This window comes from Corythoichthys intestinalis, chromosome 13 (assembly GCF_030265065.1).
Source record: "Corythoichthys intestinalis isolate RoL2023-P3 chromosome 13, ASM3026506v1, whole genome shotgun sequence".
Classification (NCBI taxonomy): Eukaryota; Metazoa; Chordata; class Actinopteri; order Syngnathiformes; family Syngnathidae; genus Corythoichthys; species Corythoichthys intestinalis.
Window position 1 is genome coordinate 7,909,709 of NC_080407.1, and position 26,601 is coordinate 7,936,309.

Here is a 26,601-nt window from a genome sequence, read left to right on the forward strand (position 1 = left end):
AGCACCCTGTTAAAAAGATATTTCCAGACATCACCCTGAGAAACTGATTCACAGACCTTGAGGGTGAGGTGACATTGCTGTTCGGCCCATTAGTTGCTTGAAGGAAAAAACATCCCCAGCAGTGCCAAGGATTTTGTCCTTGGGATCTTTTCATTTTACAAAAAAAATACTGAAATACAGCTGACATGGATCAAAATGCATCTCAAATCGATCCATAGTGATGGAAGAAATTGACAAGGACCTCTGTCAATGTATGGAGGCTATGGAGCGAAAGCCAAACTAAGGCAAAGCTCTGTGGAAAATGGCAGCAGATTAATTCAGAGCCTGAGAACTAATGAAATAAATCTGGACATAAATGATTAATTATGTTCTCATTTTCTTGCCTTCTTCGCTAACTGTCGGCCTTGAGCGGAGCCACCAGTGCCAGGTTTCTTCTACCAAAGTTGCAGTTTTCTATGTGGGTCACGCGTCAACGTAAACGGCTCATGGCTTGTTTTAAAAGTGTTATTTTAAGCACATTTCAGCTTTCCATATGTTCTACACTGTGCTGTAGTGAACATATACAGTAGCGGGGCTTATACATCAATTTCCGCAGCAGGAGAAGGAGGGGCCGTCCCTCTAGCAAGAAAAGCCCCCCTGCTGAAACACCTGCATCTTTTGCTGAGCAATAAAATCAGACGGCGACCCAGCGGAAAAGCTCCGCTCGACTGCGGATTTAAACTCTCGGGCCTCACCCCGCCAGAGATAAGCCCTACGGTTCCATTCACGAAATCCGACCGCATATCACGATGGGGAAGTGAATTATCACCGCTTTGAAGTGCAGTGTGACACCGTGTCGAGAGGCCAGCTGGCGCTGACGGAACAGGACACAAAAACCCACAGACGCCGCCTTGAATTACGAGAGCGTCACAAGAAACAAAGTGCGTTCTTCATAGTTTCACACAGAGTTTTATTAGGGCTTGAGTGGTAAGGAACGCTGGGTAAGAGCATCTAATCTATGTAGGTGACAGCAGGTTGGCTGCAATGTTGTAAAGCTTCCCCAACACCTTCAATTCCAAGAGCCGCCGGAAAGCACGACTACTGCCAAGGCTTTTCACATTTGTCAACTGCCAAATCGATCAAGAATGAGATAGAACGCGATAGCTTGATAAGGGGAGGTGTAGTAGCATCTTGAACAAAAAATCTCTACAACATATCGAGCTACGGTTGTGGTCAAAAGTTTACATACACTTGTGAAGAACATAATGTCATGGCTCTCTTGAGTTTCCAGTTTTTTCTACAACTCTGATTTTTCTCCGATAGAGTGATCGGAACAGAAAACATTCATGAAGTTTCGTTCTTTTATGACTTTATTATGGGTTAGCAGAAAAAGAGATCAAATCTGCTGGGTCAAAAATATACATACATGGATCTGAAAAAGCGAATCATTGACTTGAACAAGTCAGGAAAGTCACTTGGAGCCATTTCAAACCAGCTGCAGGTCCCAAGAGCAACAGTGCAAACAATTGTTTGTAAGTATACAGTGCATGGCACTGTTTTGTCACTGCCACGATCAGGAAGAAAACGCAAGCTATCACCTGCTGCTGAGAGAAAATTGGTCAGGAGGGTGAAGATTCAACCGAGAATCACCAAAAAGCAGATCTGCCAAGAATTAGAAGCTGCTGGAACACAGGTGTCAGTGTCCACAGTCAAGCGTGAGAGGCTGCCGTGCAAGAAGGAAGCCCTTGCTCCAAAAGCGCCACCTTAAGACTCGACTGAAGTTTGTTGCTGATCACATGGACAAAGATAAGACCTTCTGGAGGAAAGTTCTGTGGTCAGACGAAACAAAAATCGAGCTGTTTGGCCACAATGCCCAGCAATATGTTTGGAGGAGAAAAGGTAAGGCCTTTAACCCCAAGTAAACCATGCCTATCGTCAAGCACGGTGGTGGTAGTATTATGCTGTGGGGCTGTTTTGCTACCAATGGAACTGGTGCTTTACAGAGAGTAAATGGGATAATGAAGAAGGAGGATTACCTTCAAATTCTTCAAGATAACCTAACGTCATCAGCCCGAAGATTGGGTCTTGGGCGCAGTTGGGTGTTCCAACAAGACAATGACCCCAAACACACATCAAAAGTGGTAATGGAATGGCTAAATCAGGCTAGAATTAAGGTTTTCGAATGGCCTTCCCAAAGTCCTGACTTAAACCCCATTGAGAACTTGTGGACAATGCTGAAGAAACAAGTCCATGTCAGAAAGCCATCAAATTTAACTGAACTGCACCAATTCTGTCAAGAGGAGTGGTCAAAGATTCAACCAGAAGCTTGCCAGAAGCTTGTGGATGGCTACCAAAAGCGCCTAATTGAAGTGAAAATGGCCAAGGGACATGTTACCAAATATTAGCGCTGCTGTATGTATATTTTTGACCCAGCAGATTTGATCATTTTTTTCTGTTCACCCATAATAAAGTCATAAAAGAACCAAACTTCATGAATGTTTTTGTGACAAAGAAGTATCTGTTCCAATCACTCTATCAGAGAAAAATCAGAGTTGTAGAGATAACTGGAAACACAAGAGAGCCATGACATTATGTTCTTCACAAATGTATGTAAACTTTTGACCACAACTGTACATGCGACTCCAGGATGCTCCAAAATTGAGCTATTTTTACTTTGCGCCTCCAGCAGTCATTTTAACCACCAAGATTTTGCTGACTGCCGTGCGGCTGAAAAATTAGCTGCGCCAAACTTTTTCTTCCGCGGCTCCTCCGGGGAGCCGAGTGCGGCGGTGGCGCGCAGAAGTAGGACATAGCCCGCCTCCCATCGCCATGACGACCGCATCAGCAACAAGTCCACTTCAGGCCCCGTTCGTTGAGCGCCGACGGCATTAGCATGCAAACGCGCTCACGGAGGGGAGTAAACAATGGCGCACCAATTAAAACGAACGCCCGCTATTAGCATGCGAAGAACCTCGTAGGGGCGCAATCATTGCACCGCAATCACAAAATAATCACCATGAAATTCCCTGCGGTTCTCCGTGCATACCAAAAAAGAGGTCTACCTATTTCTCTGAATGCGCACGTGCTAGAGTGATGTTCAGGGAGAGCCTGGAATTAATATTATGCTCTTTATTTCAACTTAAAGTGCACGAACACGTCATGTACCTTCACTTGCACTAACATACAGTGGCATAAAAAATATCTGAACCTTCTGGAATTCCTCACATTTCTGCACAAAATCGCCAACAAATGTGATCTGATCTTTGCCAAAATCATACAGATGAAAAAAACTGTCTGCTTTAACTAAAACCACCCAAACATGAATAAGTTTTCATATTTTAATGAGGATAGCATGCAAACAATGACAGAATGGGTAAAAATAAGTGAACCATCACATTTAATATTTTGTGACAGCGCTCCCCCCTTTGGCAGTAATAACTTCAACCAGACGCTTCCAGTAGCTGCAGATCAGTCTGGCACATCGATCAGGACTAATCTTGGCCCATTCTTCTCTACAAAACTGCTATAGTTCAGTCAGATTCCTGGGATGTCTGGCATGAATCGCTGTCTTTAGATCATGCCACAGCATCTCAATGGGGTTCAAGTCTGGCCACTCCACAACGTGTATTTAGTTCTTCTGAAACCATTCTGAAGTTGATTTACTTCTGTTTTTTGGATCATTGTCTTGTTGCAGCATCCATCGTCTTTTTAGCTTCAACTGTCTTACAGATGATCCTGATAAACTTTTGAATTCATTCTTCCATGAATGATTGCAAGTTGTCCAGGCCCTGAGCTATCAAAACAGCCCCAAATCATGATGCTCCCACCACAATGCTTCACGATGGGGATGAGTTGTTGATGTTGGTGAGCTGTTCCATTTTTCCTCCACATATGACGTTTTGTGTTACTCCCAAACAATTCAACTTTGGTTTCATCAGTCCACAAAATATTTTACCAAAACTTCTGTGGAGTGTCCAAGTGCCTTTTCGTGAATATTAAATGAGCAACAATTTTTTTTTAGACAGCAGTGGCTTCCTCCGTGGAGTCCTCCCATAACACCATTCTAGTTTTACATATACAGTAGTGGATGTGTGCACAGAGATATTGGACTGTGCCCGTGTTTTCTGTGAGTCTTTTGCAGGCATTCTACAGTTCTTGTTTACCTCTCTGAGTATTCTGCGCTGAATTCTTGGCTTAATCTTCCTTGGAAGAGAAGCAACAGTGCCAAACTCTCTCCATTTGTAGACAACTTCTCTTACTGTCGATTGATGAACATCCAGACTTTGAGAGATGGTTTTGTATCCTTTCCAAGCTTTATACAAATCAACAATCCTTGATCGCAGATCTGCAGACAGCTCTTTTGACCGAGACATGATGCGCATCAGTCAATGTTTCTCAACAAGACATTTCTTACCAGGTGTGTGTTTTATAGTGGGCAGCTTTAAAACACTCATCAGTGACTGGGCACACACCTGACATGAAATGTTTGGTAAAAATTGGTTTCAATTGCTCTTTCAGTCTCCTTAGACAGAGGGTTCACTTAAGTGTCATTGCATATAATTGACTTTCCTATATATATATATAAAAGTTGTTAAGCAATTAAACTGCAACAAAAATGAATACAATGAACAAAAAAATATGTTTTTATAATGGATCAAAATTATTTTGAGAACAGATCATGTGATTATTTGCAATGTCATTTGCTTTGCATATAATTTTAAAAAAAAAAAATTAGGGGAGGGTAATTTTATTTTTCAAATGAATTTTCTTTGATAGAAATATTTTTTTTTCATTGAAGCAACTTTTTTGGGGATTAAATGATTTAGACACACATTTCCTACACATAATATGGCCCAAACACAAAAAGGATTGCTTCAATCAAAGAAAACTTTTTCAATGAAAAATTAAGTGTTCAAATGATTTTTTTTTCGCATTCAAAAACTTTTTCCATCATTTAAATTTTTATTTTTTTGATGGAAGTGATTTTTTTTAAATATATATATTTTTCGCTTCAATAAAAAAAAAATTAAAAATCAAACAAAAATAGCTTTCACATGCATTTTTTTTAGTTTGAAATTTATTTTTGCATTTAAACACTTTTTTTTGATTGAACTGACTTTTTTTTGGTTAAAAATATATATTTTGATTGAAGCAACTTTTTTGGATTGAATAATAAAGAGAAAAATCTACCTCCATATGGCTCCACACAGGGGATACAATTTTTGACTGGGGTAACTACATTGGCACGACACCGGCGGGCTTACCATAATCAATGGATGACGATCTTGGCAAAAAGTATTGCCTAAGCAGCCTGATTTAGAATTCCCCTCAAGAATGACGGGAAACAAAAAAACGCTCATTGTCAACTTATTATTATAAATATTCTTGTAAGTTAATTTTATTGCTGACACTGCATTTTGGGGTCATCAGCATTGATGGGGGGAAAAATTACGTGCCTTAACATTAGCACATTATGTATGATTGGCTCTGTGACCTAGATGCCCTAACATCAGCACATTCTCCCTGGGTCCCATAGTTAGAAGGGAATCCCACGAGATAACATGTTTTGCACCCATAATATTTACCATTTGTTGCATCTGTTGCAGCACAGCTCATTTGTCCCATGTGAAAAGCTCTTTTTCAAGGGGGCTGAACCAAAAGTAGCTTAAATGTTTGTCATTGGGCAGGGCCACGCCGCTCGGGGACGGAGGTTGGCCTCTCTGCCCCCGCGGGGCGCGTCCCTACAAAAACCGGACATTTCCGGGCGTACGGATCGCCTGGCTTTGTTCCTTCGCCACCTTACCGGAGCGTTGGCTCCCGCTCATTTGTCACGGTAAGTGATTTTCATCGCTAAAGGAACACCTGGTTGTGTTGTAACGGTAGCGCGGGGGTTCTGGGATTGACAAACTCAAATCTAGCGTCATCGTTGCCATTTGTTATGCTTGTTTTTGATACTTGTTTGCAATATCAATCAATAAACATTGTCTATTTTGCAACAGTGTGCCTGTTACGGACTCACTGCAAACCTGGAAATTTCGGAAAACAAGCATGTTGTGCCCCCCCCGCCCCAAAAGTCAAACTCTGCCTATGCAAAAGGTTCAGATACTTTTTCATACCACTGTAAACAAAGATCAACTATTAAAAGGTTCAGCTCCTTCTTCACTAAGACGGGCAATTCTCAATCTCAGTTGCAGTATGTAAAAAAGTGACTGACGTGCTGTCACAGCATGTCTCACGCACACAGACACACACTCGGAGGGCAAGAGAGCACATCTGCTGACTCCCCAAACACGCACACACTGTGGCCACACCCCGGTAACCGTGGATGTGCTGACTGGCGAAGCTCGCAGCCCCGAGGCGCCGAGAGGAGCCGGAAATGGACGCTCGCCGACCCGTGCGCGCAGCTGTTGTGCACAAACACTGAGTGAAGAGCAAGGATTGAGAGAGAGTGACGAAAAAGCCTTCGTGTCTTTAGGCCCGTCAGTCAGTAAATATTTGCCCAAAGTGATGTTTTCCCAATAAGACAAGGAAACCGGCCCCATTTCTGATCCGTCAATATCACTCGGCGCATTTCATGAGCTGATGCGAGACGGCGTGATGCTCCGCAGGGACGTCTGGAATCAAAAAAACCTAGGCTGGCGAATCCAGTCTTGAGGTGTCGCTCTTGTTTACTCTCATGCAATTTACTCTTTCTCTCTCTAGCCACTTGTCCGCTTAACACAGAAGTGATTGCGAATTGACTCTTAACTACAACGCTTAACAAGTCCTTAGAGTGATTAAAGACAAGGAATTCACGACTCCAGCTAACGTTTGTCAATAAAACGCCACCAAGTAGAAAATTGGGGGGGTTCCTACCAGTTTCTCGTGAGATCTGGACAAACGCTTCCACGCCGCTCTCGCCGTAGTTGCCCTCAGAGGCCAGCGTGGACACGTAGTTCCACTCCATGGCCGTGACGATGTCCATCATGGCCTGAGCCTGGTAAGAGTCCGGCGGCACCACGCGGGAGAAGAAGTCGTAGCGGGTGTTATCGCTCAGCTCCGGGGCTGTGGAGGCGTAGCTGATCTGAGGAATCTGGACAACGAGAGAAATTCAGGTGATTAAATCCCTGAGATGATTCAGTGTATGCTGGAAAAATAACACGACATCATTTAACTTCTGATTATTTCAGCAACACAACAAGAACATGGAACCAAACCAAAGAGAAGGGCATTTCGCATACGCAGGGAATTGTGATAGCTAGCGTTAAAGGCTGTTAAAGGACTGACAGGCAGATTGATTCCACCTTTGATGGAAGGGGACTTCAAGGGGCTGACAAACACGCACACACAAACTACACGTCTCATTAGTATTCATTGCAAGAAAGTAAGAGTTCAGTGGTAGTCTAAAGGCAAACATACATTTAAGTGTCAGCTGTCTGTCACGCATTCTTCAAAAGGTTAAAAAGTGCTGAGCACAGCCCGACTGGGATCAAGATGACATTAAGCAATTAAATAAGGGCCGTGTATGTAACATTTTAAAATGCCCATTGCTCAACGTCGTATGTGACGCAGCTGCCACTTTGCATTCGCTCGTTGGCATTTTTGAAAGGTTGCGACGACAGCTTTTGAGAGACAGCGAGAACCAAAAGTGGTATTTGCCATGTGGCACAATGGATTTTGCCATGTGGCATTTTTTTGGCCATGCGGCAAAATGGATTTTTCCCATGTGGCATTTTTTTTGCCATGTGGCAAAATGGATTTTGCCATGTGGCATTTTTTCTTTGCCGTGTTGCATTTTTTTGCCACATAGTATTTTTTTTTGCCATGTGGGCTTTTTTTTCTGCCATGTGGCATTTTTATGCCAAGAGGCAAAATGGATTTTGCCATGTGGCATTTTTTTCTTTGCCATGTGGCATTTTTTTTTTTTTGCCACTTAGCATTTTTTTGCCATGTGGCAAAATTGATTTCGCCATGTTACATTTTTTTGCCATGTGGTATTTTTTTGCCATGTGGCAAAGTGGATTTTGCCATGTTGCATTTTTTTTGCCATGTTGTTTTTTGTTTTTCGTTTTTTGTCATGAGGCAAAATGGATTTTGCCATGTGTCATTTTTTTGCCATGTGGCATTTTTTGCCATTTGGCTTTTTTATTTTGCCATGTGGCAAAATGGATGGCGCCATGTGGCATTTTTTCTTTGCCATGTGGCGTTTTTTTTTTTGCCATGTGGTATTTTTTTGCCATGTTAAATTTTTTTGCCATGTTAAATTTTTTTGCCAAGTGGCAAAATGGATTTTGCCATGTGGTATTTTTTTTGCCATGTGGCAAAATTGATTTTGCCATGTGGCATTTTTTTTTGCCATGTGGCAAAATGGATTTTGATGTGTGGCATTTTTTATGCCATTTGGCAAAATGGATTTTGCCATGTTACATTTTTTTTTGCCATGTGGTATTTTTTTGCCATGTGGCAAAATGGAGTTTGCCATGTGGCATTTTTTATGCCATTTGGCAAAATGAACTTTGCCATATGGCATTTTTTTTGCCACGTGGTATTTTTTTGCCATGTGGCAAAATGGATTTTGCCATGTGGCATTTTTTTGCCAAGTGGCATTTTTTTGCCATATGGCAAAATTGATTTTGCCATGTGGCATTTTTTTTTTTGCCATGTGTTATTTTTTTGCCATGTGGCATTTTTTATGCCATTTGGCAAAATGAATTTTGCCATATGGCTTTTTATTTTTTGCCACGTGGAATTTTTTTGACATGTGACAAAATGGATTTTGACATGTGGCATTTTTAGGGGCTTAAATGGCATTTTGGGGGGTTTTATGGCACTTTTGCAGGCCATGCAAGTCCATGCCATTGACGGCCATGCCACTAATGGCCATACATGTTTTCCATTCATTTTAAATGGCCGAAAAACGCGTGGCTGTAAAAAAAGAAAAAAGCCACATGTCAAAAAACACCATATGGCAAAATCGATTTTTTCCACATGGCAAATACCACTTTTGGTTCTCAGCCCTGCTGCAACTTTTACAAGCGGCGAGCGCACAGACCTTCCTGATCTATCTGCCACGAATAAGACAAATGAAAGTTAGTGGGACAATATTGTTTGTTTTCTCCTTATGAAGTTTTGTAGTAGTGATATTGAGGATACATAATTCATGAGGGCCACAGACGGCAAATAACCTGAAATGCATAACAATCGCCGAAACAATAGGTGCGCGTGTTCACGTATGTTAATGAGCAGCTCATCTGTTTTACTTGTCCTCTTGCACTCTGTGCAAATAGACCCATATCCATTTCAAAGAAAATGCGATATTTATCTGTTTACCAAAACGGCGGAAACGAGACTGAGCGACCTGACCAAACGCTCTCCTTTGATTTTTTTGGGTTTATGATTTTACAAACGCGAGTAGAATGCAGACTTGTGGTAATAAGTGAAAGTTACTACAAAAAAAAAAAAAAAAGCACTTTTTTTGGCAGAAATATATTAAAATTAGTTGAAATGTCCCAAACTTTTTGCCTTTTGACAGGTCCGATCCATACTAATTACAGTGATGAGGTTATTTTTTGCAAAATTCCAACTAAAACTGTTAAACTGACAGGAGCCGGTGTAGATGCAAGTGACTCCAGCGATCTTTCGCCTCCAAAGTGAGCTGAGTTGGGAGTTAGCGGTGAGGAAATTAATGGCTTGGTTCATCCACACCGCCAGGGAAGAAGATTATGCTTCCAATCCTCACATAATTCCATTTGCTCTAATGAATGTGTGTAGATAGGAGTGTGTGTATGTGTGTGTGATAAAGGGAGAAAAAGGATGTGTTGAACTGCTTAAAGGGGGTTTCAATTAGAGCTGGAGACATTCTTTTGCGTTCATACATCTCGAATAGCGTTCCCACCAAAACGCTCTCCGTTCAACTTGGTAGTGAATCTTTAAAATTAAGGAAGTTTCACCACTGTGAGAAATGTCAGCAAACTGCACTCTGTCTGCTGGACCCTTCAGATTAAAGCGACCTTTTGAAATGCCTTTGTGGCAGACGCGCTGAAATCTAGGAAATTCGGGGTCCAAATTTGCTCTTTTAAAAAGAACCTCGCGGAATATCATTTGTCATAAGGAAGCATGTGACCTTCCAAAGCCAGTCCAAGCTTTTACCTCTGTGTTAATTGTGGGTATTTTTTTTTGCATGTAATCTTTCAACAGACGCCAATACCATGGATAGCTCCCTCATTCATAGCAACACAATCAGTTTGAATGACATTAAGGATAGTGCCGTCTTCCTCGTCCTCCTCCAACAAATTCATTGGACAAAAGAGGCCACATTGTCAGCTCTCGATTAGTATGGACCATGGAGAGCTCCGGTTCCAGGTCTTGGGAATTGCAAAACAATTTTCAGAACATAGATTGTAAATTTGTACAACAGTACAGTGAACAGTGGGGCAAATAAGTATTTTATCTACCACCTGTTTTAACTCATTATATGTATAAAAGACACCTGTCCACAACCTCAGTCAGTCACACTCCAAATTCCATTATGGCCAAGACCAAAGAGCTGTGGAAGGACACCAGAGACAAAATTGTAGACCTGCACCAGGCTGGGAAGACTGAATCTGCAATAGGTCGAACGCTTGGTGTAAAGAAATCAACTATGGGAACCATTATTAGAAATTATTTAGTCAACCACTAATTGTGCAAGTTCTCGCACTTGAAAATATTAGAGAGGCCTGGAATTGTCAACATGGGTAAGCCTCAACCATGAGAGACAGAATGTGGAAAAAAAAAACCAGAAAATGACATTGTTTGATTTTTAAAGAATTTATTTCCAAATTAGAATGGAAAATAAGTATTTTGTCAATACCAAAAGTTCATCTCAATACTTTGTTGGCAATAACGGAGGCCAAACGTTTTCTGTAACTCTTCACAAGCTTTTTACACACTTTTGCTGGTATTTATGCCCATTCCTCCATGCAAATCTCCTCTAGAGCAGTGATGTTTTGGGGCTGTCGTTGGGCAACACGGACTTTCAACTCCCTCCACAGATTTTCTATGGGGTTGAGATCTGGAGACTGGCTAGGCCATTCCAGGACCTTGAAATGCGTCTTACGAAGCCACTCCTTTGTTGCCCTGGCTGTGGGTTTGGGATCATTGTCATGCTGAAAGACCCAGCCACGTCTCATCTTCAATGCCCTTGCTGATGGAAGGAGATTTTCACTCAAAATCTCTTGATACATGGCCCCATTCATTCTGTCCTTTACACAGATCAGTCGTCCTGGTCCCTTTGCAGAAAAACAGCCCCGAAGCATGATGTTTCCACCCCTATGCTTCACAGTGGGTATGGTGTTCTTCGGATGCAATTTAGTATTCTTTCACCTCCAAACATGAGAACCTGTGTTTCTACCATAAAGATCTACTTTGGTTTCATCTGACCATAACACATTCTCCCAGTCATCTACTGGATAATCCAAATGCTCTCGAGTGAACCACAGACGGGCCTGGACGTATACTGGCTTCAGCAGGGGGACACGTCTGGCAGTGCAGGATTTGAGTCCCATTGTGTTACTGATAGTAGCCTTTGTTACTGTGGTCCCAGCTCTCTGTAGGTCATTCACTAGGTCCCCCCCGTGTGGTTCTGGGATTTTTGCTCACCGTTCTTGTTATCATTTTGACGCCACGGGGTGAGATCTTGCATGGAGCCCTAGATCGAAGGAGATTATCAGTGGTCTTGTATGTCTTCCATTTTCTAATAACTGCTCCTACAGTTGATTTCTTTACACCAAGTGTTTTACCTATTGCAGATTCAGTCTTCCCAGCCTGGTGCAGGTCTACAATTTTGTCTCTGGTGTCCTTCGACAGCCATAGTGGAGTTTGGAGTGTGATTGACTGAGGTTGTGGACAGGTGTCTTTTATACCGATAATGAGTTAAAACAGGTGCCATTAATAAAGGTAAAGAGTGGAGCCTAGTTAGACCTCTTTGACAGCCAGAAATCTTGCTTGTTTGTATGTGACCAAATTCTTATTTTCCACTCTAATTTGGAAATAAATTCTTTAAAAATCAAACAATGTGATTTTCTGTTGTTGTTTTTTTCCCACATTCTGTCTCTCATGGTTAAGGTTTACCCATGTTGATAATTACAGGCCTCTCTAATCTTTTTAAGTAGGAGAACTTGCACAATTGGTGGTTAACTACATACTTATTTGCCCCACTGTATTTATAATTGCTCTTTACCTAAAAGAAATAAATAAAAAAAATGTTTTATCCGATTATCGATGAATCGATAGAATTTTCAGTCGATTACTCGATTACTAAAATATTCGATAGCTGCAGCCCTAATTTACATATATATATATATACATAGGCACTGTGAGTGTGTTTGCATCTTCGCAGTAATGGAGCTGTCGTGGCTGGCGTGTGAGCACGAGTCTGATTGATTGCCTTGGTCTGGAGCTAATTAATCCCACTGAATTGCATTCATGCATTGTGTTCGCTTTACATAAAATACAGAGTGTCATCAATGCAAGTGCCATGTGGATCAGCTTTACGATTACGTTAAGTATGTCTACTATATCTTAAAATTTACAAAAGACAATTTGCTGTAAAGGACAGCAAACATTTTCTTTAAATATACGTATGTGAATCCAGTTTGACTCGGATGGCTCTAGATGGATTGGACGTCTATTGCTGCCAATAAACCTGAATAAACCTGAGTAATGACATCCTGTAAAATAATACACAAGCAATATGTGACCGCAGTAAACCACATATTACAACACATATCTTGGCAGGGCTTGTAAAAAAAAAATGTCCAGCTATACACTACAGTATACACACACACACTTCACTAAATTGCTGTAAAATAAGAAAACTATTAGACTGTGAGAAAGATATGATCGATAACAGGAGAACCAAAGTCAAGCATTGGTCTTTTTAACTTATTTTAATTGGCACAGGCTTGAAGAGGCACAGAAAGGAAAAAAGGCTCACCTGCTGTTGTTTTTAATTGCTGGGAATGTGACTCGGGCATTAGCTAGGTCGGGTCGGGTTAAGGTCTAATTGGGAAAAGGGGACCAATGCGGGGGCAAAGAGTCTCACTAGACAAGAGTATGTTCAGGAATTTGAAAAAGAGTTCTTCTCAAACTTTTCGAATGTCATGCTGCAGTAAATTTCAAGCTAAATCAAGCCAGCGGCCTGGCCAATACTGATCAATACCATACACAAACCACTCCTATTTCTCCATATTTACTGCCACATCCCTACAGTAGTTCAAACCTCATTTAACAACCAACCCATATTGTCTTTTACAGCTTCAAGTTTTAATCCAAAGAGAGGTCAAATTAAATAATGCGACTATATAACATATTGATTCAAGGCTCAGGACGCACCACATTGATTTTCCACTTTCTCACTCCCTTTGCCACTTTTATTTGCCGCTAAACAACATTGGCGTTCCTTTTTATTCGGCTTGCTCGTGCCCCGTGCTTGCACCCCACATCACAGGACGTGCTGACTACAATCGCTGCGTGGGATTTTTTTTTGACAGTCAAATACGCAAGATGAGGGATGGAGAAAGAAAGAAAAAGGGGAGGGGAAAAGTAAGTAAAAAGCAAGCTATACAAGAGCACGGGGGCACCGTGAGTGGAAGCCAGAAAGAGAAACAACAGAGGAGATAACAACAAGAGGAAACTTTTAATAGGAGGCAAAAAGAGACAAGACAATAGGAGTGACTGTGAGGGGAAAGATGAGAAGAAATGTCTCGAAGAAGCGCGCAGACATAAATTGAGTAGCAAAATACGAGAAGGGTAAATGTACACAGAGACATAAACAGTAATTATTGCAAAACAAATTGGAATTCCTTCTTATTTTGTGATTTGCAAGACGGGATACTAGGGTTGTTGCGATCATGTTTTTTTGCTCCCAATTCAATTCCAATCATTCCTGATAGTTTTTCCTGATCATATACATTTTGGCAATGCATTAAGAAAAAAATGAATAAAACTCGGACGAACACATACATTCAACAGACAGTACGTAAGTACTGTATTTGTTTATTATGACAATAAATCCTCACGATGGCATTTACATTATTAACTTTCTGTGAGAGGGATCCACGGATAGAAAGACTTGTAATTCTTAAAGGATAAATGTGACTTTGTATATTGTGACTAAATATTGCCATCTAGTGTATTTGTTTAGCTTTCAGTAAATGATATTGTAGCCATTTATCTTCTGCCCAAATGCATGATGGGAAGTGCAACCATTAAGCCTGTCGCAATACGCAATAATTCCATTTATCGCACGATAAATAAAAATGAAGGCGGTAATTTTTGCGCTGCGATTTATCGCCTCGCGCGCACACACAACAGACGTGCTTTTAAAAGTTCGGATTCCTTGTTACCAACTGCGCAAAATGCATCTTCGTTCCAAGTCCGGCAAAAAACAGCCAATCGTTCCCATTATATCCTATTGTTCAATGTTCACCGTCCGCATCAGTGCTCCGGATTGACTGCGGACCATCTCCGGCGCGCCAGTGTTGTTGACGTGTGGGCGCTGCCGTCAGGAGTGACATTTCATGCGGGGCGGCTATTTTTTCGGCACAACGCCGGATATTTACAACGAAGTCCGCCAAAACATTGTTACCGACTTGGCTGCTACGAACAACCTCGCTTTGACAACGAACAGCTGAATGAACATAGAGTGGCAAATTAAGAGCGCTGTGCTTCAAACTCATCCTGTTTATGAAAGTCGATTGTCATATACTGGTGTTGTGTAGTAATGAGCAGACATAGTAGTAATCAGCAGCGTCTGCTAACTTTTTTAATGCGCGCACACAGTAGATATCATGAAACAGACAAATAGATGTGCTACGTCCCATGCCATTGGCTACGTGAGCCCAGAGTGATTATGGGACACGTAGTCCATATACTATATCGATGAATTCTAAACTGTAGGACCCGATCGCCGATCGATCGGGACATCTTTAGGGGGCACTCTATGGGACTTCAAAAAAAAAAAAAAAACTCAGAAGTCAATGTCTAATACATTTTTGGATAGTTTTTCCAATGGGCACACAATTTTTTGTTTTTAGGTCTGACAGCTGTTTGCAACTTTTTTTAGGTGAGTAATAGAAGACATTTAGTTTTATTCATTTGGGTGGATACACAACCCTCTAGTCTGCTTTATTTCACATGGCTGAATCCAGCTGCTCCCTGTTAAGACCAACATAAGCCAAGTTTTTGTTTGAGCTAAATTCTTAATGCATTCGTAATAGAGATGCGATCACGTCATTTTCAAAGTATCGGAATCGGCAAAAAAATATCGGACATGCCTTTTTTAAATTTTTTTTTTTTTTTTTAATTAACTCGTTTTCTAATTGTATTTAACGTTACAGACATAATATGTTACACTCATCCAGAATCTTTAGTTTAGGCTTAAGGTAGGGTTATCAAATTTATCCCGTTAACGGCGGTAATGAATTTTTTTTTAAATTTATCACGTTAAAATATTTAACGCAATTAATGCATGCGCTGCATGACCCACTCACGCATTGTCGCGTTCAATCTGTAATGGCGCCGTTTTACCTATATATAGAGCTAAAAGGCAGCGTAAAATGAGTAGAGTGAATTTTGGCAGCCTTTGGAGCCTTTTTTTAATTGGCTAAAGCCTTACAATCCCTCTCCCTACGATTAGAAATATCATGGGAGAGCAATGTGGGGAAGAAAAGTAGTAATTGATCTTTTTCTTAACACCCTGTGTTATTTCCCAACGCAGAGAAGATATATCAATTGGTACCACTACGCGCAGTCATGGTTGCACTTCCCATCATGCATTTGGGCAGAACAGTTAAATGGCTACAGTATCATTTACTGAAAGCTCAACAAATACATTAGATGGCAATATTTAGTCACAATATAAAAAGTCTCATTTATCCTTTAAGAATTACAAGTCTTTCTATCAGTGGATCCCTCTCACAGAATGTTAATAATGTAAATGCCATCTTGAGGATTTATTGTCATAATAAACAAATACAGTACTTATGTACTGTATGTTGAATGTATATATTCGTCCGAGTTTTATTCATTTTTTTCTTAATGCATTGCCAAAATGCATATGATCGGGAAAAATTATCGGGATTGATTAGAATTGAATCGGGAGCAAAAAAAAAAAAAAGAAGCAATCGGATCGGGAAATATCGGGATCGGCAGATACTCAAACTAAAATGATTGGGATCGGATCGGGAGCAAAAAAACATGATCAGAACAAACCTAGTTCGTAATTCAGTTTATAGGTAGATTTAGCTGTTTTTTACGCTGAAAATTTAGCGTATTATAGCATTCAAGCTAGCAGACTTTTGCTATGTAAGTTAGCCAATTGTTCTTTTGTTGTAAATAGATCCTCATTTATTTATTCATTTTTATACCGTTTGAGGCTCAGCGCCGGTATTTTAATTTTTCATGTTCCTTATCCGATTACTCGATTATTCGAACTAACTAGTTTATCAATTAATCGACTACTAAAATAATCGATAGCTGCAGCCCTAATTAAATTACTTTTTCAAGTAATGGGTGACAACACTGCTTATGGATCCCATAGCCAAATATGTATTGAAAATAGCTGTCAGACCAAAAACAGCAGATTTTTTTCTCCAAAAACGGTTGCTCAATGATACCACTCGAGCAAATGTTTGTTTTTGCATCCAGCAGTGTCTCTGGTGTGATATTCAAAGTCCCGATCCATAATAGGCGTCACACAGGCGCGAGTGCTATATGCTCAGGGTGACACTGACAGTAGACTGAAACCCTCGGCTTTAGTCTTTCGCCGATCCGTGATAGCGACTCATCTCTTGGGTCAATTTGAATCTCAAGAGAAACCTTATTAAAAGCCGACACTTATCCGGAAACAATTTACAGCCCGGGTGATGAATCTGCACCTTCTGCTGAGAAAAAGGTCGACGGGCCAGAAATGAAGGACGGCGCATCACGCCAAGATCACTTGTGGTGAAAGGCATCAGTCTCATCATTCTCTTTTGAATTTAAGATGAAAGATTTAAACATCTAATTCAAGATGAAGTAATAAAGGACAATTACAAGACAATATTTTGCATGAATCCCGCATGCACGTACACACTTCTCGATCCGAGCCATAGGCGGAGTTTGACTTTTGGGGCAGGGTGGCACAACATTTGGATGACCCAAAAACGTAGTGTCAGCAATAAAATTCACTTACAAGAATATTTATAATACCGTATTGGCCCGAATATAAGAGAGTGTTTTTGCATTGAAATAAGACTGAAAAAGTGTGGGTCGTCTTATATTCAGGGTCTAGACATTACACCCATTCACAACGCTAGATGGCGCCAGATATCATTGAAGCGATGTTCTGTCATGACAGCTACTCTCAAGTTTAACCAGTTCGCATTATTTTATTGCAATGTTTTTTTTTATTCAGATTTGTTTCAAGACGACAGTTCGACTTCGCTTTGATGGTTAATGCAGTTATTGCAATTTTGTTGTTTTATCACACTTGATTGGTTTATTTACATTTCAAAAACCAGAAGCCATTCATTTACGAATATGATTGCACTTTAGTTTACATATTTAAATATGTAAGATATTAAGATTTGAATGAGGCAAAATAACATGCTTTTTCTCTCAAATATATTGTTATAATCATTTGTTTCAAATGTACTGTAATGATTTTCTGTATAAAAATTAATTTGGTATTCAAAAAGTCTTTTTTCAAACTTGAGTCTTGAAAAAGAGGGGATCGGCTTATAATCAGGGCCGTCTTATATTAGGGGCAATGCGCTAATAAATGACAAAGAGCGTTTTTTTTTGTTTCCCATCATTCTTGAGGGGAATTCTAAATCAGGCTGCTTAGGCAATACTTTTCGCCAAGATCATCATCCAATGAATTTGGTACGCCCGCCGGTGTTGTGCCAATGTAGTTACCCCAGTCAAAATTTGTATTCCCTGGGCGGAGCCATATGGAGGTAGATTTGTGTCTTTATTATTCAATCAAAAAAATTTGTTTGAATGCAAAAATAAATTTGAAACAAAAAAAAAAAAAGGCACATGAAAGCTATTTTTCTTTGATGAATTTTTTTAATTTAATTTTTAATTTTTATTTTATTTATTTATTTATTTTTGATTGAAGTAATGTTGATTAGTGTTTGGGTCACATTTTGGCTAGGACACTTTTCTGTATTATTCAATCAAAAAATAAGTTGCTAAAAAAAATATAGAGATTTTCGAAAACCAAAAATCATTTCAATCAAAAAAAAAAAAAAAAAAAGAAAAATTTTCATCATAGAAAAAAAAAATTTGAATGCGAAAAAATATTTGAGATTGAAAAATTTGCATTTGAACACTTAATTTTAACTTTAATTTTAATTACATTTTATGCAAAGCAATTGACCGTCTAAGGTGCTCGAAGAATAATTTTGACCCATTATAAAAATATATATTTTTTGTTCATTTCATTAATTTTTGTTGCTGTTTTATTTTGTTAACGGGCCGTAATTAATTTTTTAAATTAATCACGTTAAAAATTTTGACGCAATTAACGCACATGCCCCGCTCAGATTAAAATGACAGATGTGTAATGTCCGCTTGTTACTTGTTTTTTGTTATTTGGCGCCCTCTGCTGGCGCTTGGGTCCAAATGATTTTATGGGTTTGGGGAGTGAGCTTGGTGTAATGACATCAACAATGGCGACCTACTAGTTTATTTTTTGATTGAAAATTTTACCATTTTTAATAAAACGATAACATTGAGACGGGTTTTAATATAAAATTTCTATAACTTGTACTAACATTTATCTTTTAAGAACTACAAGTTTTTCTATCCATGGATCGCTTTAAGAGAATGTTAATAATGTTAATGCAATCTTGTTAATGTATTGTTATAATAATCAAATACAGTACTTATGTACCATATGTTGAATGTATATATCCGTCTTCTGTCTTATCTTTTCATTCCAACAATAATTTACAGAAAAATATGGCATATTTTATAGATGGTTTGAATTGCAATTACGATTAATTAATTTTTAAGCTGTAATTAACTTGATTAAAAATTTTAATCGTTTGACAGCCCTAAATATATACATATAGGAAAGTCAATACATGCAATGACACTTTTCGGCCACCAGGGGTCCTGGCCCCCCCTTAAAATCCGCTTATGATCCGAGCCCGTCACCTGCAGCTTCTCCTCTCACTTTTGTTCTACCTGCCGTGAAACAAAAGTGCTCCCTGACAGTGCTTCTTTGTCACTTTCTCTATGTGTGTATGCGTGCCTACCTACACGTGTGTGCGTGAAGGCAAGCATGTGCCGCGTTCGACACCGGCGTTTGACACCCGCTGCCATCCATGCGAGACGCCGCCGCATCTGCCTGGCGTCCCGGTGTGCGACCGCAGTTGAAAATGTCACAAATTCGTAATGGGGAGAGAAAAATCGAATCGCTTGCAGCGCCGCTTTGCACATGGAAAATAGATCATTCATACGAGAAAGTGTCAGATAATTATTCATCTGTGTTCAGACTATTATAGCGCGTCAGAAAATGATTGGAGTGGGAAAAGCCCACATTGTAAATGGGAATTAAAATGTTTCTATAAGCAAAAAATCAGCCCGAAACCTTAGCGGTTTGCAAAGACCTTTCGCTCAAAGGATACTCAGCAAATTCGCGATACGACAGCAAGTCCTCCAAAAACCCGGCTTGAATTTAACAATTTACAGCGTTTTTGGCCGCACTTGAAGATTGCCCTTCATCCTCTAAAGGACGCGTGCACAGCTGGAGCTTTAAAACCACCAATTTGAGTGTTAGCACGATAGACCATTGCTCTATCGCTCGCTGTTTGCCCTCCTCTGCTTCCCAAAAAAACCTTGATAAGACGCAAACCTGAGTGTAAATCGTGAGCTATTTGGACTTAAGTGCAGTCCTTAATTTGTAAACCATAAGGTGCCCGGAACGCAAAGTACATATGACAGAGCAGGGATGACAAGACGGGCACAGGTCCCGGAACATACGCAGAAAATGGTGCTGAAAACAACACGCAAATGCCTACTTCCCATGCTGTCGGACTTACAAGCCTCAATTTCAGAAAATATCCATGGTATAAATTAGAGATGTCCCGATCGATCGGGATCACGTCATTTTCAAAGTATCGGAATCGGCAAAAAAATATCGCACATGCCTTTTTTTTATATATACAGTATATATATATATATTTTTTATTAAATCGTTTTGTAATTGTATGTAAAGTTACAGACAAAATGTTTTACACTCATCCAGAGTCTGTAGTTTTGGCTTAAAGTAGGGGTATCAAATTTATCGAGTTAACGGCGCGAATAACATTTAAATATTTAACGCAATGAACGTATGCGGTGCACTACCCACTCGCGGAGTTTCGCGTTCAATCTATAATGGCCCCCCTGTCTCACGTATTCATAGAATTAAAAGGCAACGTAAAATGAGTAGAGAGGATTTTGGCAACCTTTGAAGCCTTTTATTAATTGGCTAAAGCCTTACAATCCCTCTCTCAACCATTATAAATAATTTTCTTAACACCCTATGTTATTTCCTAACCCAGAGAACATATATCAATTGGTACCACAACGCACAGTCATGGTTGCACTTCCCATCACGCATTTGGGCAGAACAGTTAAATGGCTACAGTATCATTTACTGAAAGCTCAACAAATACACTAGATGGCAATATTTAGTCACAATATACAAAGTCACATTTATCCTTTAAGAATTACAAGTCTTTATCTGTGGATCCCTCTCACAGAAACAATGTTAATAATGTAAATGCTATCTTGAGGATTTATTGTCATAATAAACAAATACAGTACTTATGTACTGTATGTTGAATGTATATATTTATCCGAGTTTTATTCATTTTTTTCTTAATGCATTGCCAAAATTTATATGATCGGGAAAAATTATCGGGAATGATTGGAATTGAATCGGGAGCAAAAAAAAAAAAGCAATCGGATCGGGAAATATCAGCAGATACTCAAACTAAAACGATCCGGATTGGATCGGGAGCAAAAAAACATGATCGGAACAAACCTAGTATAAATGTTATGACAACAATTTACAATTATTTAGGCTATAGTCTGCACAGCACCGGCAATTGACCACATAACCACAGGTGGGACATACAGTACACAGTCAGCAATTAGTTTCTCAACAGGTCTAACTTCTAAAACAAAACAAAAAAATCAGATTACAGTAGAATACAATAAATAACACAAATCTCCCATTATTATTATTTATTACAATAACAGGTGGGTTTGAGAAAGCTCTCTGATTGGTCAGTTGCCATGTATTGATCACGATATAACATGGCTAGATGGTTAATACATTCGTGCTTTGAGTCTGTGGTTTACAAACATTTATCCGTTAATTCATTTTACTTCTATAATAATTTATAACACAGTTATAATTATTGTATAGGCCCATGTACAGTATATCCTGGTTGCTTGCTCCCCAGAGCAAGGTTGTTATGTCAGGGGCGTGATTTGTTGGTCCAGCTTTTCAGTGCATCAACAAATCTCCGACTCTTTCAAACGAAGTTTTTATAAACAACATTGTTCCCGTCATCCCCAAGGGGCCGCTGTCCCATTTCAGTGTGACCGGCATTGCCAATTTGGCGTAGAAGAAGAAGTGGGCGAGCGTAAGGGGGAAGAGAGAGGGAGCGAAAAGGACAGTGTTGACTGGCTGGTCCCCCGCTGGTTTTTGTTTAGTTAATAAAAGTCTCCATGCAACAGCCATCCGAGGCATCTCTGTGTTTTTATACACTACACCACTTCCCCGAAGGAAGAACTGGACGGAGGAGTGACGACGAGTGAGCCACGGAAATCGCAATCACAGGGATCCACGGATAGAAAGAATTGTAGTTCTTAAAGGATAAATTTGAGTAGATGTTATAGTAATTTTATATTAAGAAAAAGAACCTCCTGCTCCGCCCAAATGCTTGATGGGAAGTTGGGCAACCATAACTGTCAGTAGTGGCTGCAAATGGTATACAGTATGTTCTGCGTTGTGTTCAACTAAGCGTGTTAAAAAAAAGATCGTCTCTTGCTCCACCCAAATGCATGATGGGAAGTTGGGCAACCATAACTTTCAGTGGTGGTTGCATATGGTATACAGTATGTTCTGCCTTGTGTTCAATTAGGCATGTTAAGAAAAAGATCGTCTCTTGCGCTGCCCAAATGCATCATGAGAAGTTGGGCAACCATGACTGTTAGTAGTGGCTGCAAATGGTATACAGTATGTTCTGCTTTGTGTTCGATTAGGCGTGTTAAGAAAAAAAATGTCTCTGGCTTCACCCAAATGCAAGATTGGAAGTTGGGCAATCATGACTGTCAGTAGTGGCTGCAAATGGTATGCAATATGTTCTGAGTTGTGTTCAATAAATCATGTAAAGAAAAAGATTGTCTCTTGCGCCGCCGAAATACATGATGGGAAGTTGGGCAACCATGACTGTTAGTAGTGGCTGCAAATGGTATACAGTATGTTCTGCTATGTGTTCAATTAGACGTGTTAAGAAAAAGTGTCTCCTGCTTCACCCAAATGCAAGATTGGAAATTGGGCAACCATGACTGTCAGTAGTGGCTTCAAATGGTATGCAATATGTTCTGAGTTGTGTTCAATTAAGCGTGTAAAGAAAAAGATTGTCTCTTGCGCCGCCTAAATGCATGATGGGAAGTTGGGCAACCATGACTGTTGGTAGTGGCTGCCAAAGCCAATAAAGGGCACGGTCCAATGAACGCCTGTGTCCACTCGCATTTCTCTGCCTTTTCGCTCTCAATGTGCTAAAACGGCATCATTGTAAACTGTTTGAGGCAACGCGTGAACGGGTCATTCCGTGCATGCGTTAATTGCGTGAAATATTTTAATGTGATTAATTTAAAAAATTCATTACCACCCGTTAGCACCATAAATTTGACAGCCCTAATTATTATTATTTTCTATACATGAGAGGTGCCGGATCTGTCCAAGTAAGTCCCGGAACACAGGCAGGCCAAAATCAAAAGGTGCCGGATCTTGTTCCAGCAGGATACGGCACAAATTAACCACTGCTTAAGTGGCAAAAAAAATGAAACTTTCTTTCATCTAAAAATGACCTCAATGACAGTTGAGGTCTAAACCTATAGCCATGAACTGAAACAGTTTTCCGACAGGTGCGGAGTTGTTTTCCAACTTTCCTCGCGTCACCTTTAAAGAGGGCAAACTGAATCGTGTCCCAGCTCTATTAAGTTTCCCAACAGTCGCTTGGCTTCATTAAAGAGAGCAACACTCGCAAACATGGCCGTTTCTGTCGGGCCGCTGGGGAGAGCGGCGTCAAGACTATCGGACGACCGCCTCGTTATCCGCACCGTGGTATCTCTGGGGAAGCGGTATCATTTTATTTTTAGGGAGGAATGCACCGGGAAGCAATTTCGTTCCCAAATACGCCTCCCGATCGAGCAGCGCACCTCCTTGCACGCTATTTGAGTCACAGGTTGACAAGGTACTATTTTCCCCACTCCGTGATGTTGTTTATCAGGGAGGAAAGGCCATCTTGGTAATGTTGAATAAATGTCAGCATATTCATGTGACATAGGAGCGAGTCAAGCGTTGGTTCCGTTTTTGCAGGAACATAAAATCGCTCAGGTGGATTACAAACGTTATTGTGCATGCAGCTTTATCGACGGCTGAAAAATAAACTCATTAGATTTAATGAGAGTTGAGATCACCTTGACTCACTAGGATGCATAGTAGAAGACTAGGAATACAGTGGGGCAAATAAGTATTTAGTCAACCACTAATTGTGCAAGCTCTCCCACTTGAAAATATTAGAGGCCTGTAATTGTCAATATGGGTAAACCTCAACCATGAGAGACAGAATGTGGAAAAAAAAAAACTGAAAATCACATTGTTTGATTTTTAAAGAATGTATTTGCAAATCATGGTGGAAAATAAGTATTTGGTCAATACAAAAATATCATGTCAATACTTTGTTATGTACCCTTTGTTGGCAATAACCGAGGCCAAACGTTTTCTGTTACTCTTCACAAGCTTTTCACACACGGTTGCTGGTATTTTGGCCCATTCCTCCATACAGACCTCTTCTAGAGCAGTGATGTTTTGGGGCTGTCGTTGGGCAACACATACTTTCAACTCCCTCCACAGATTTTCTATGGGGTTGAGATCTGGAGACTGGCTAGGCCACTCCAGGACCTTAAAATGCTTCTTACGAAGCCACTCCTATGTTACCCTGACTGTGTGTTTGGGATCATTGTCATGCTGAAAGACCCAGCCACGTCTCATCTTCAATGCCCTTACTGATGGAAGGAGATTTTCACTCAAAATCTCTCGATACATGGCCCCATTCATTCTTTCCTTTACACAGATCAGTCGTCCTGGTCCCTTTGCAAAAAAAACAGCCCCAAAGCATGATGTTTCCACCTCCATGCTTCACAGTGGGTATGGTGTTCTTCGGCTGAAATTCAGTATTCTTTCTCCTCCGAACACGAGAACCTGTGTTTCTACCAAAAAGTTCTATTTTGGTTTCATCTGACCATAACACATTCTCCCAGTCCTCTTCTGGATCATCCAAATGCTCTCTAGCGAACCGCAGAAGGGCCTGGACGTGTACTTTCTTCAGCAGGAGGACATCCCTGGCAGTGCAGGATTTGAGTCCCTGGCGCCGCATTGTGTTACTAATAGTAGCCCTTGTTACTGTGGTCCCAGCTCTCTGTAGGTCATTCAGTAGGTCCCCCCTGTGTGGTTCTGGGGTTTTTGCTCACCGCTCTTGTTATCATTTTGACGCCACGAGGTGAGATCTTGCATGGAGGCCAAGATCGAGGGAGATTATCAGTGGTATTGTATGTCTTCCATTTTCTAATAATTGCTCCCACAGTTTATTTCTTTACACCAAGTGTTTTACCTATTGCAGATTCAGTCTTCCCGGCCTGGTGCAGGTCTACAATTTTGTCTCTGGTGTCCTTCGACAGCTCTTTGGTCTTGGCCATAGTGGAGTTTGGAGTGTGACTGACTGAGATTGTGGACAGGTGCCTTTTATACCGATAACGAGTTAAAACAGGTGCCATTAATACAGGTAAGAAGTGGAGCCTCGTTAGACCTCGTTAGAAAAAGTTAGACCTCTTTGACAGCCAGAAATCTTGCTCGTTTGTATGTGACCAAATACTTATTTTCCAGTCTAATTTGGAAAAAAATTCTTTAAAAATCAAACAATGTGATTTTCTGTTTTCTTTCCCCACATTCTGTCTCTCATGGTTGAGGTTTTCCCATGTTGACAATTACAGGCCTCTCTAACCTTTTCAAGTAGGAGAACGTTTAGCTCAGTGGCTGCCATTGAGGGCGATAGACATCCAGTTTGGCTTTTCGTGTAATTTTCATAATACTAGCAGTAGGGCCCAGCGTTGCTCGGGTTTATGTAACGTGAACGCAATACAACCGAATGGCAGATAAAACATACTTTCCTTCACTGTGTACAATATTGTGGCAAGCAATGTGCTGAAAAATGAGTTTTGATGTTTCACACTCGCTGCTCTTGTGCCCCATACACCGCATGACCCATTTTATTGATCAAAAACCACCAGAAAATAACAAAAGCAATTACCCATGAACCATTGCGGGCGTAACATATAATAAATAACAGTTGCTACAGTATGAATATCAAGCTGAAATCAATCCCTTTCATAATATTCCAGAAAATTGTACTTTTTTTTTAATCCAGCGTCTTGTTGTGGAGTACTCAAAGCCATAGCGTATGATCGTAAGCCATCAGTGACATTGCAATCTCGAAAGACGGCACTGTCGCCTCCACAATCAGGGATTTTCTGCTCTAATTTTTGGATTTTCGAATTAATTTTCCGTACTAAATTAAGACCTACAGAGATCAAACGCATCTGAGAACACTCCCAGAAACAGTACAGCTGTGTAAAATTTTGTCAAAATCCGTCCAGCAGTTTCGAATGTAACGAACACACACACACGAAAGTTCCATATATAAATAAGTATGCAGTGGTATGAAAAAGAATCTGAACCTTTGGGAATTTCTCACATTTCTGCATGAAATCGCCATCAAATGTGACCTGATCTTTGTCAAAATCACACAGATGAAAATACAGTGTCTGCTTTTAATAAAACCACCCAAAAAATTATAGGTTTTCATATTTTAATGAGGATAGTATGCAAACAATGACAGAAGAGGGAAAAATAACTAAGTGAACCATTACATTTAATATTTTGTAGCCCTCCCTTTGGCAACAATAACTTCAACCAGACGCTTCCTTCTGGCACATCAATCAGGACTAATCTTGGCCCATTGTTCTCTACAAAACTGCTGTAGTTTAGTCAGATTCCTGGAACGTCTGGCATGAATCGCTGTCTATAGGTCATGCCACAGCATCTCAATGGGGTTCAAGTCTGGACTTTGACTTGGCCACTCCTGAGCGTGTATTTTGTCCTTCTGAAAAAAATTCTGAAGTTGATTTACTTCTGTGTTTTGGATCATTGTATTGTTGCAGCATCCATCTTCTTTTTAGCTGCAACTGCCTGAGAGACAGTCTCAGGTTTTCCTGCAAAACATCCTGATAAACTTTTGAATTCATTCTTCCATTGCATGACGGAATGGG

General features: G+C 40.3%; 1 protein-coding gene across 1 annotated transcript in view; it reads right to left on the minus strand.

Annotated features, from left to right (window-relative positions):
* Positions 1-26,601, minus strand: part of grm8a (glutamate receptor, metabotropic 8a) — a 389,718-nt gene that overhangs the window by 224,283 nt on the left and 138,834 nt on the right. The window contains exon 3 of the mRNA XM_057856119.1: positions 6,835-7,051. Within this exon, the coding sequence (XP_057712102.1) occupies positions 6,835-7,051 (217 nt within the window). The remainder of the gene's footprint in view (positions 1-6,834; positions 7,052-26,601) is intronic.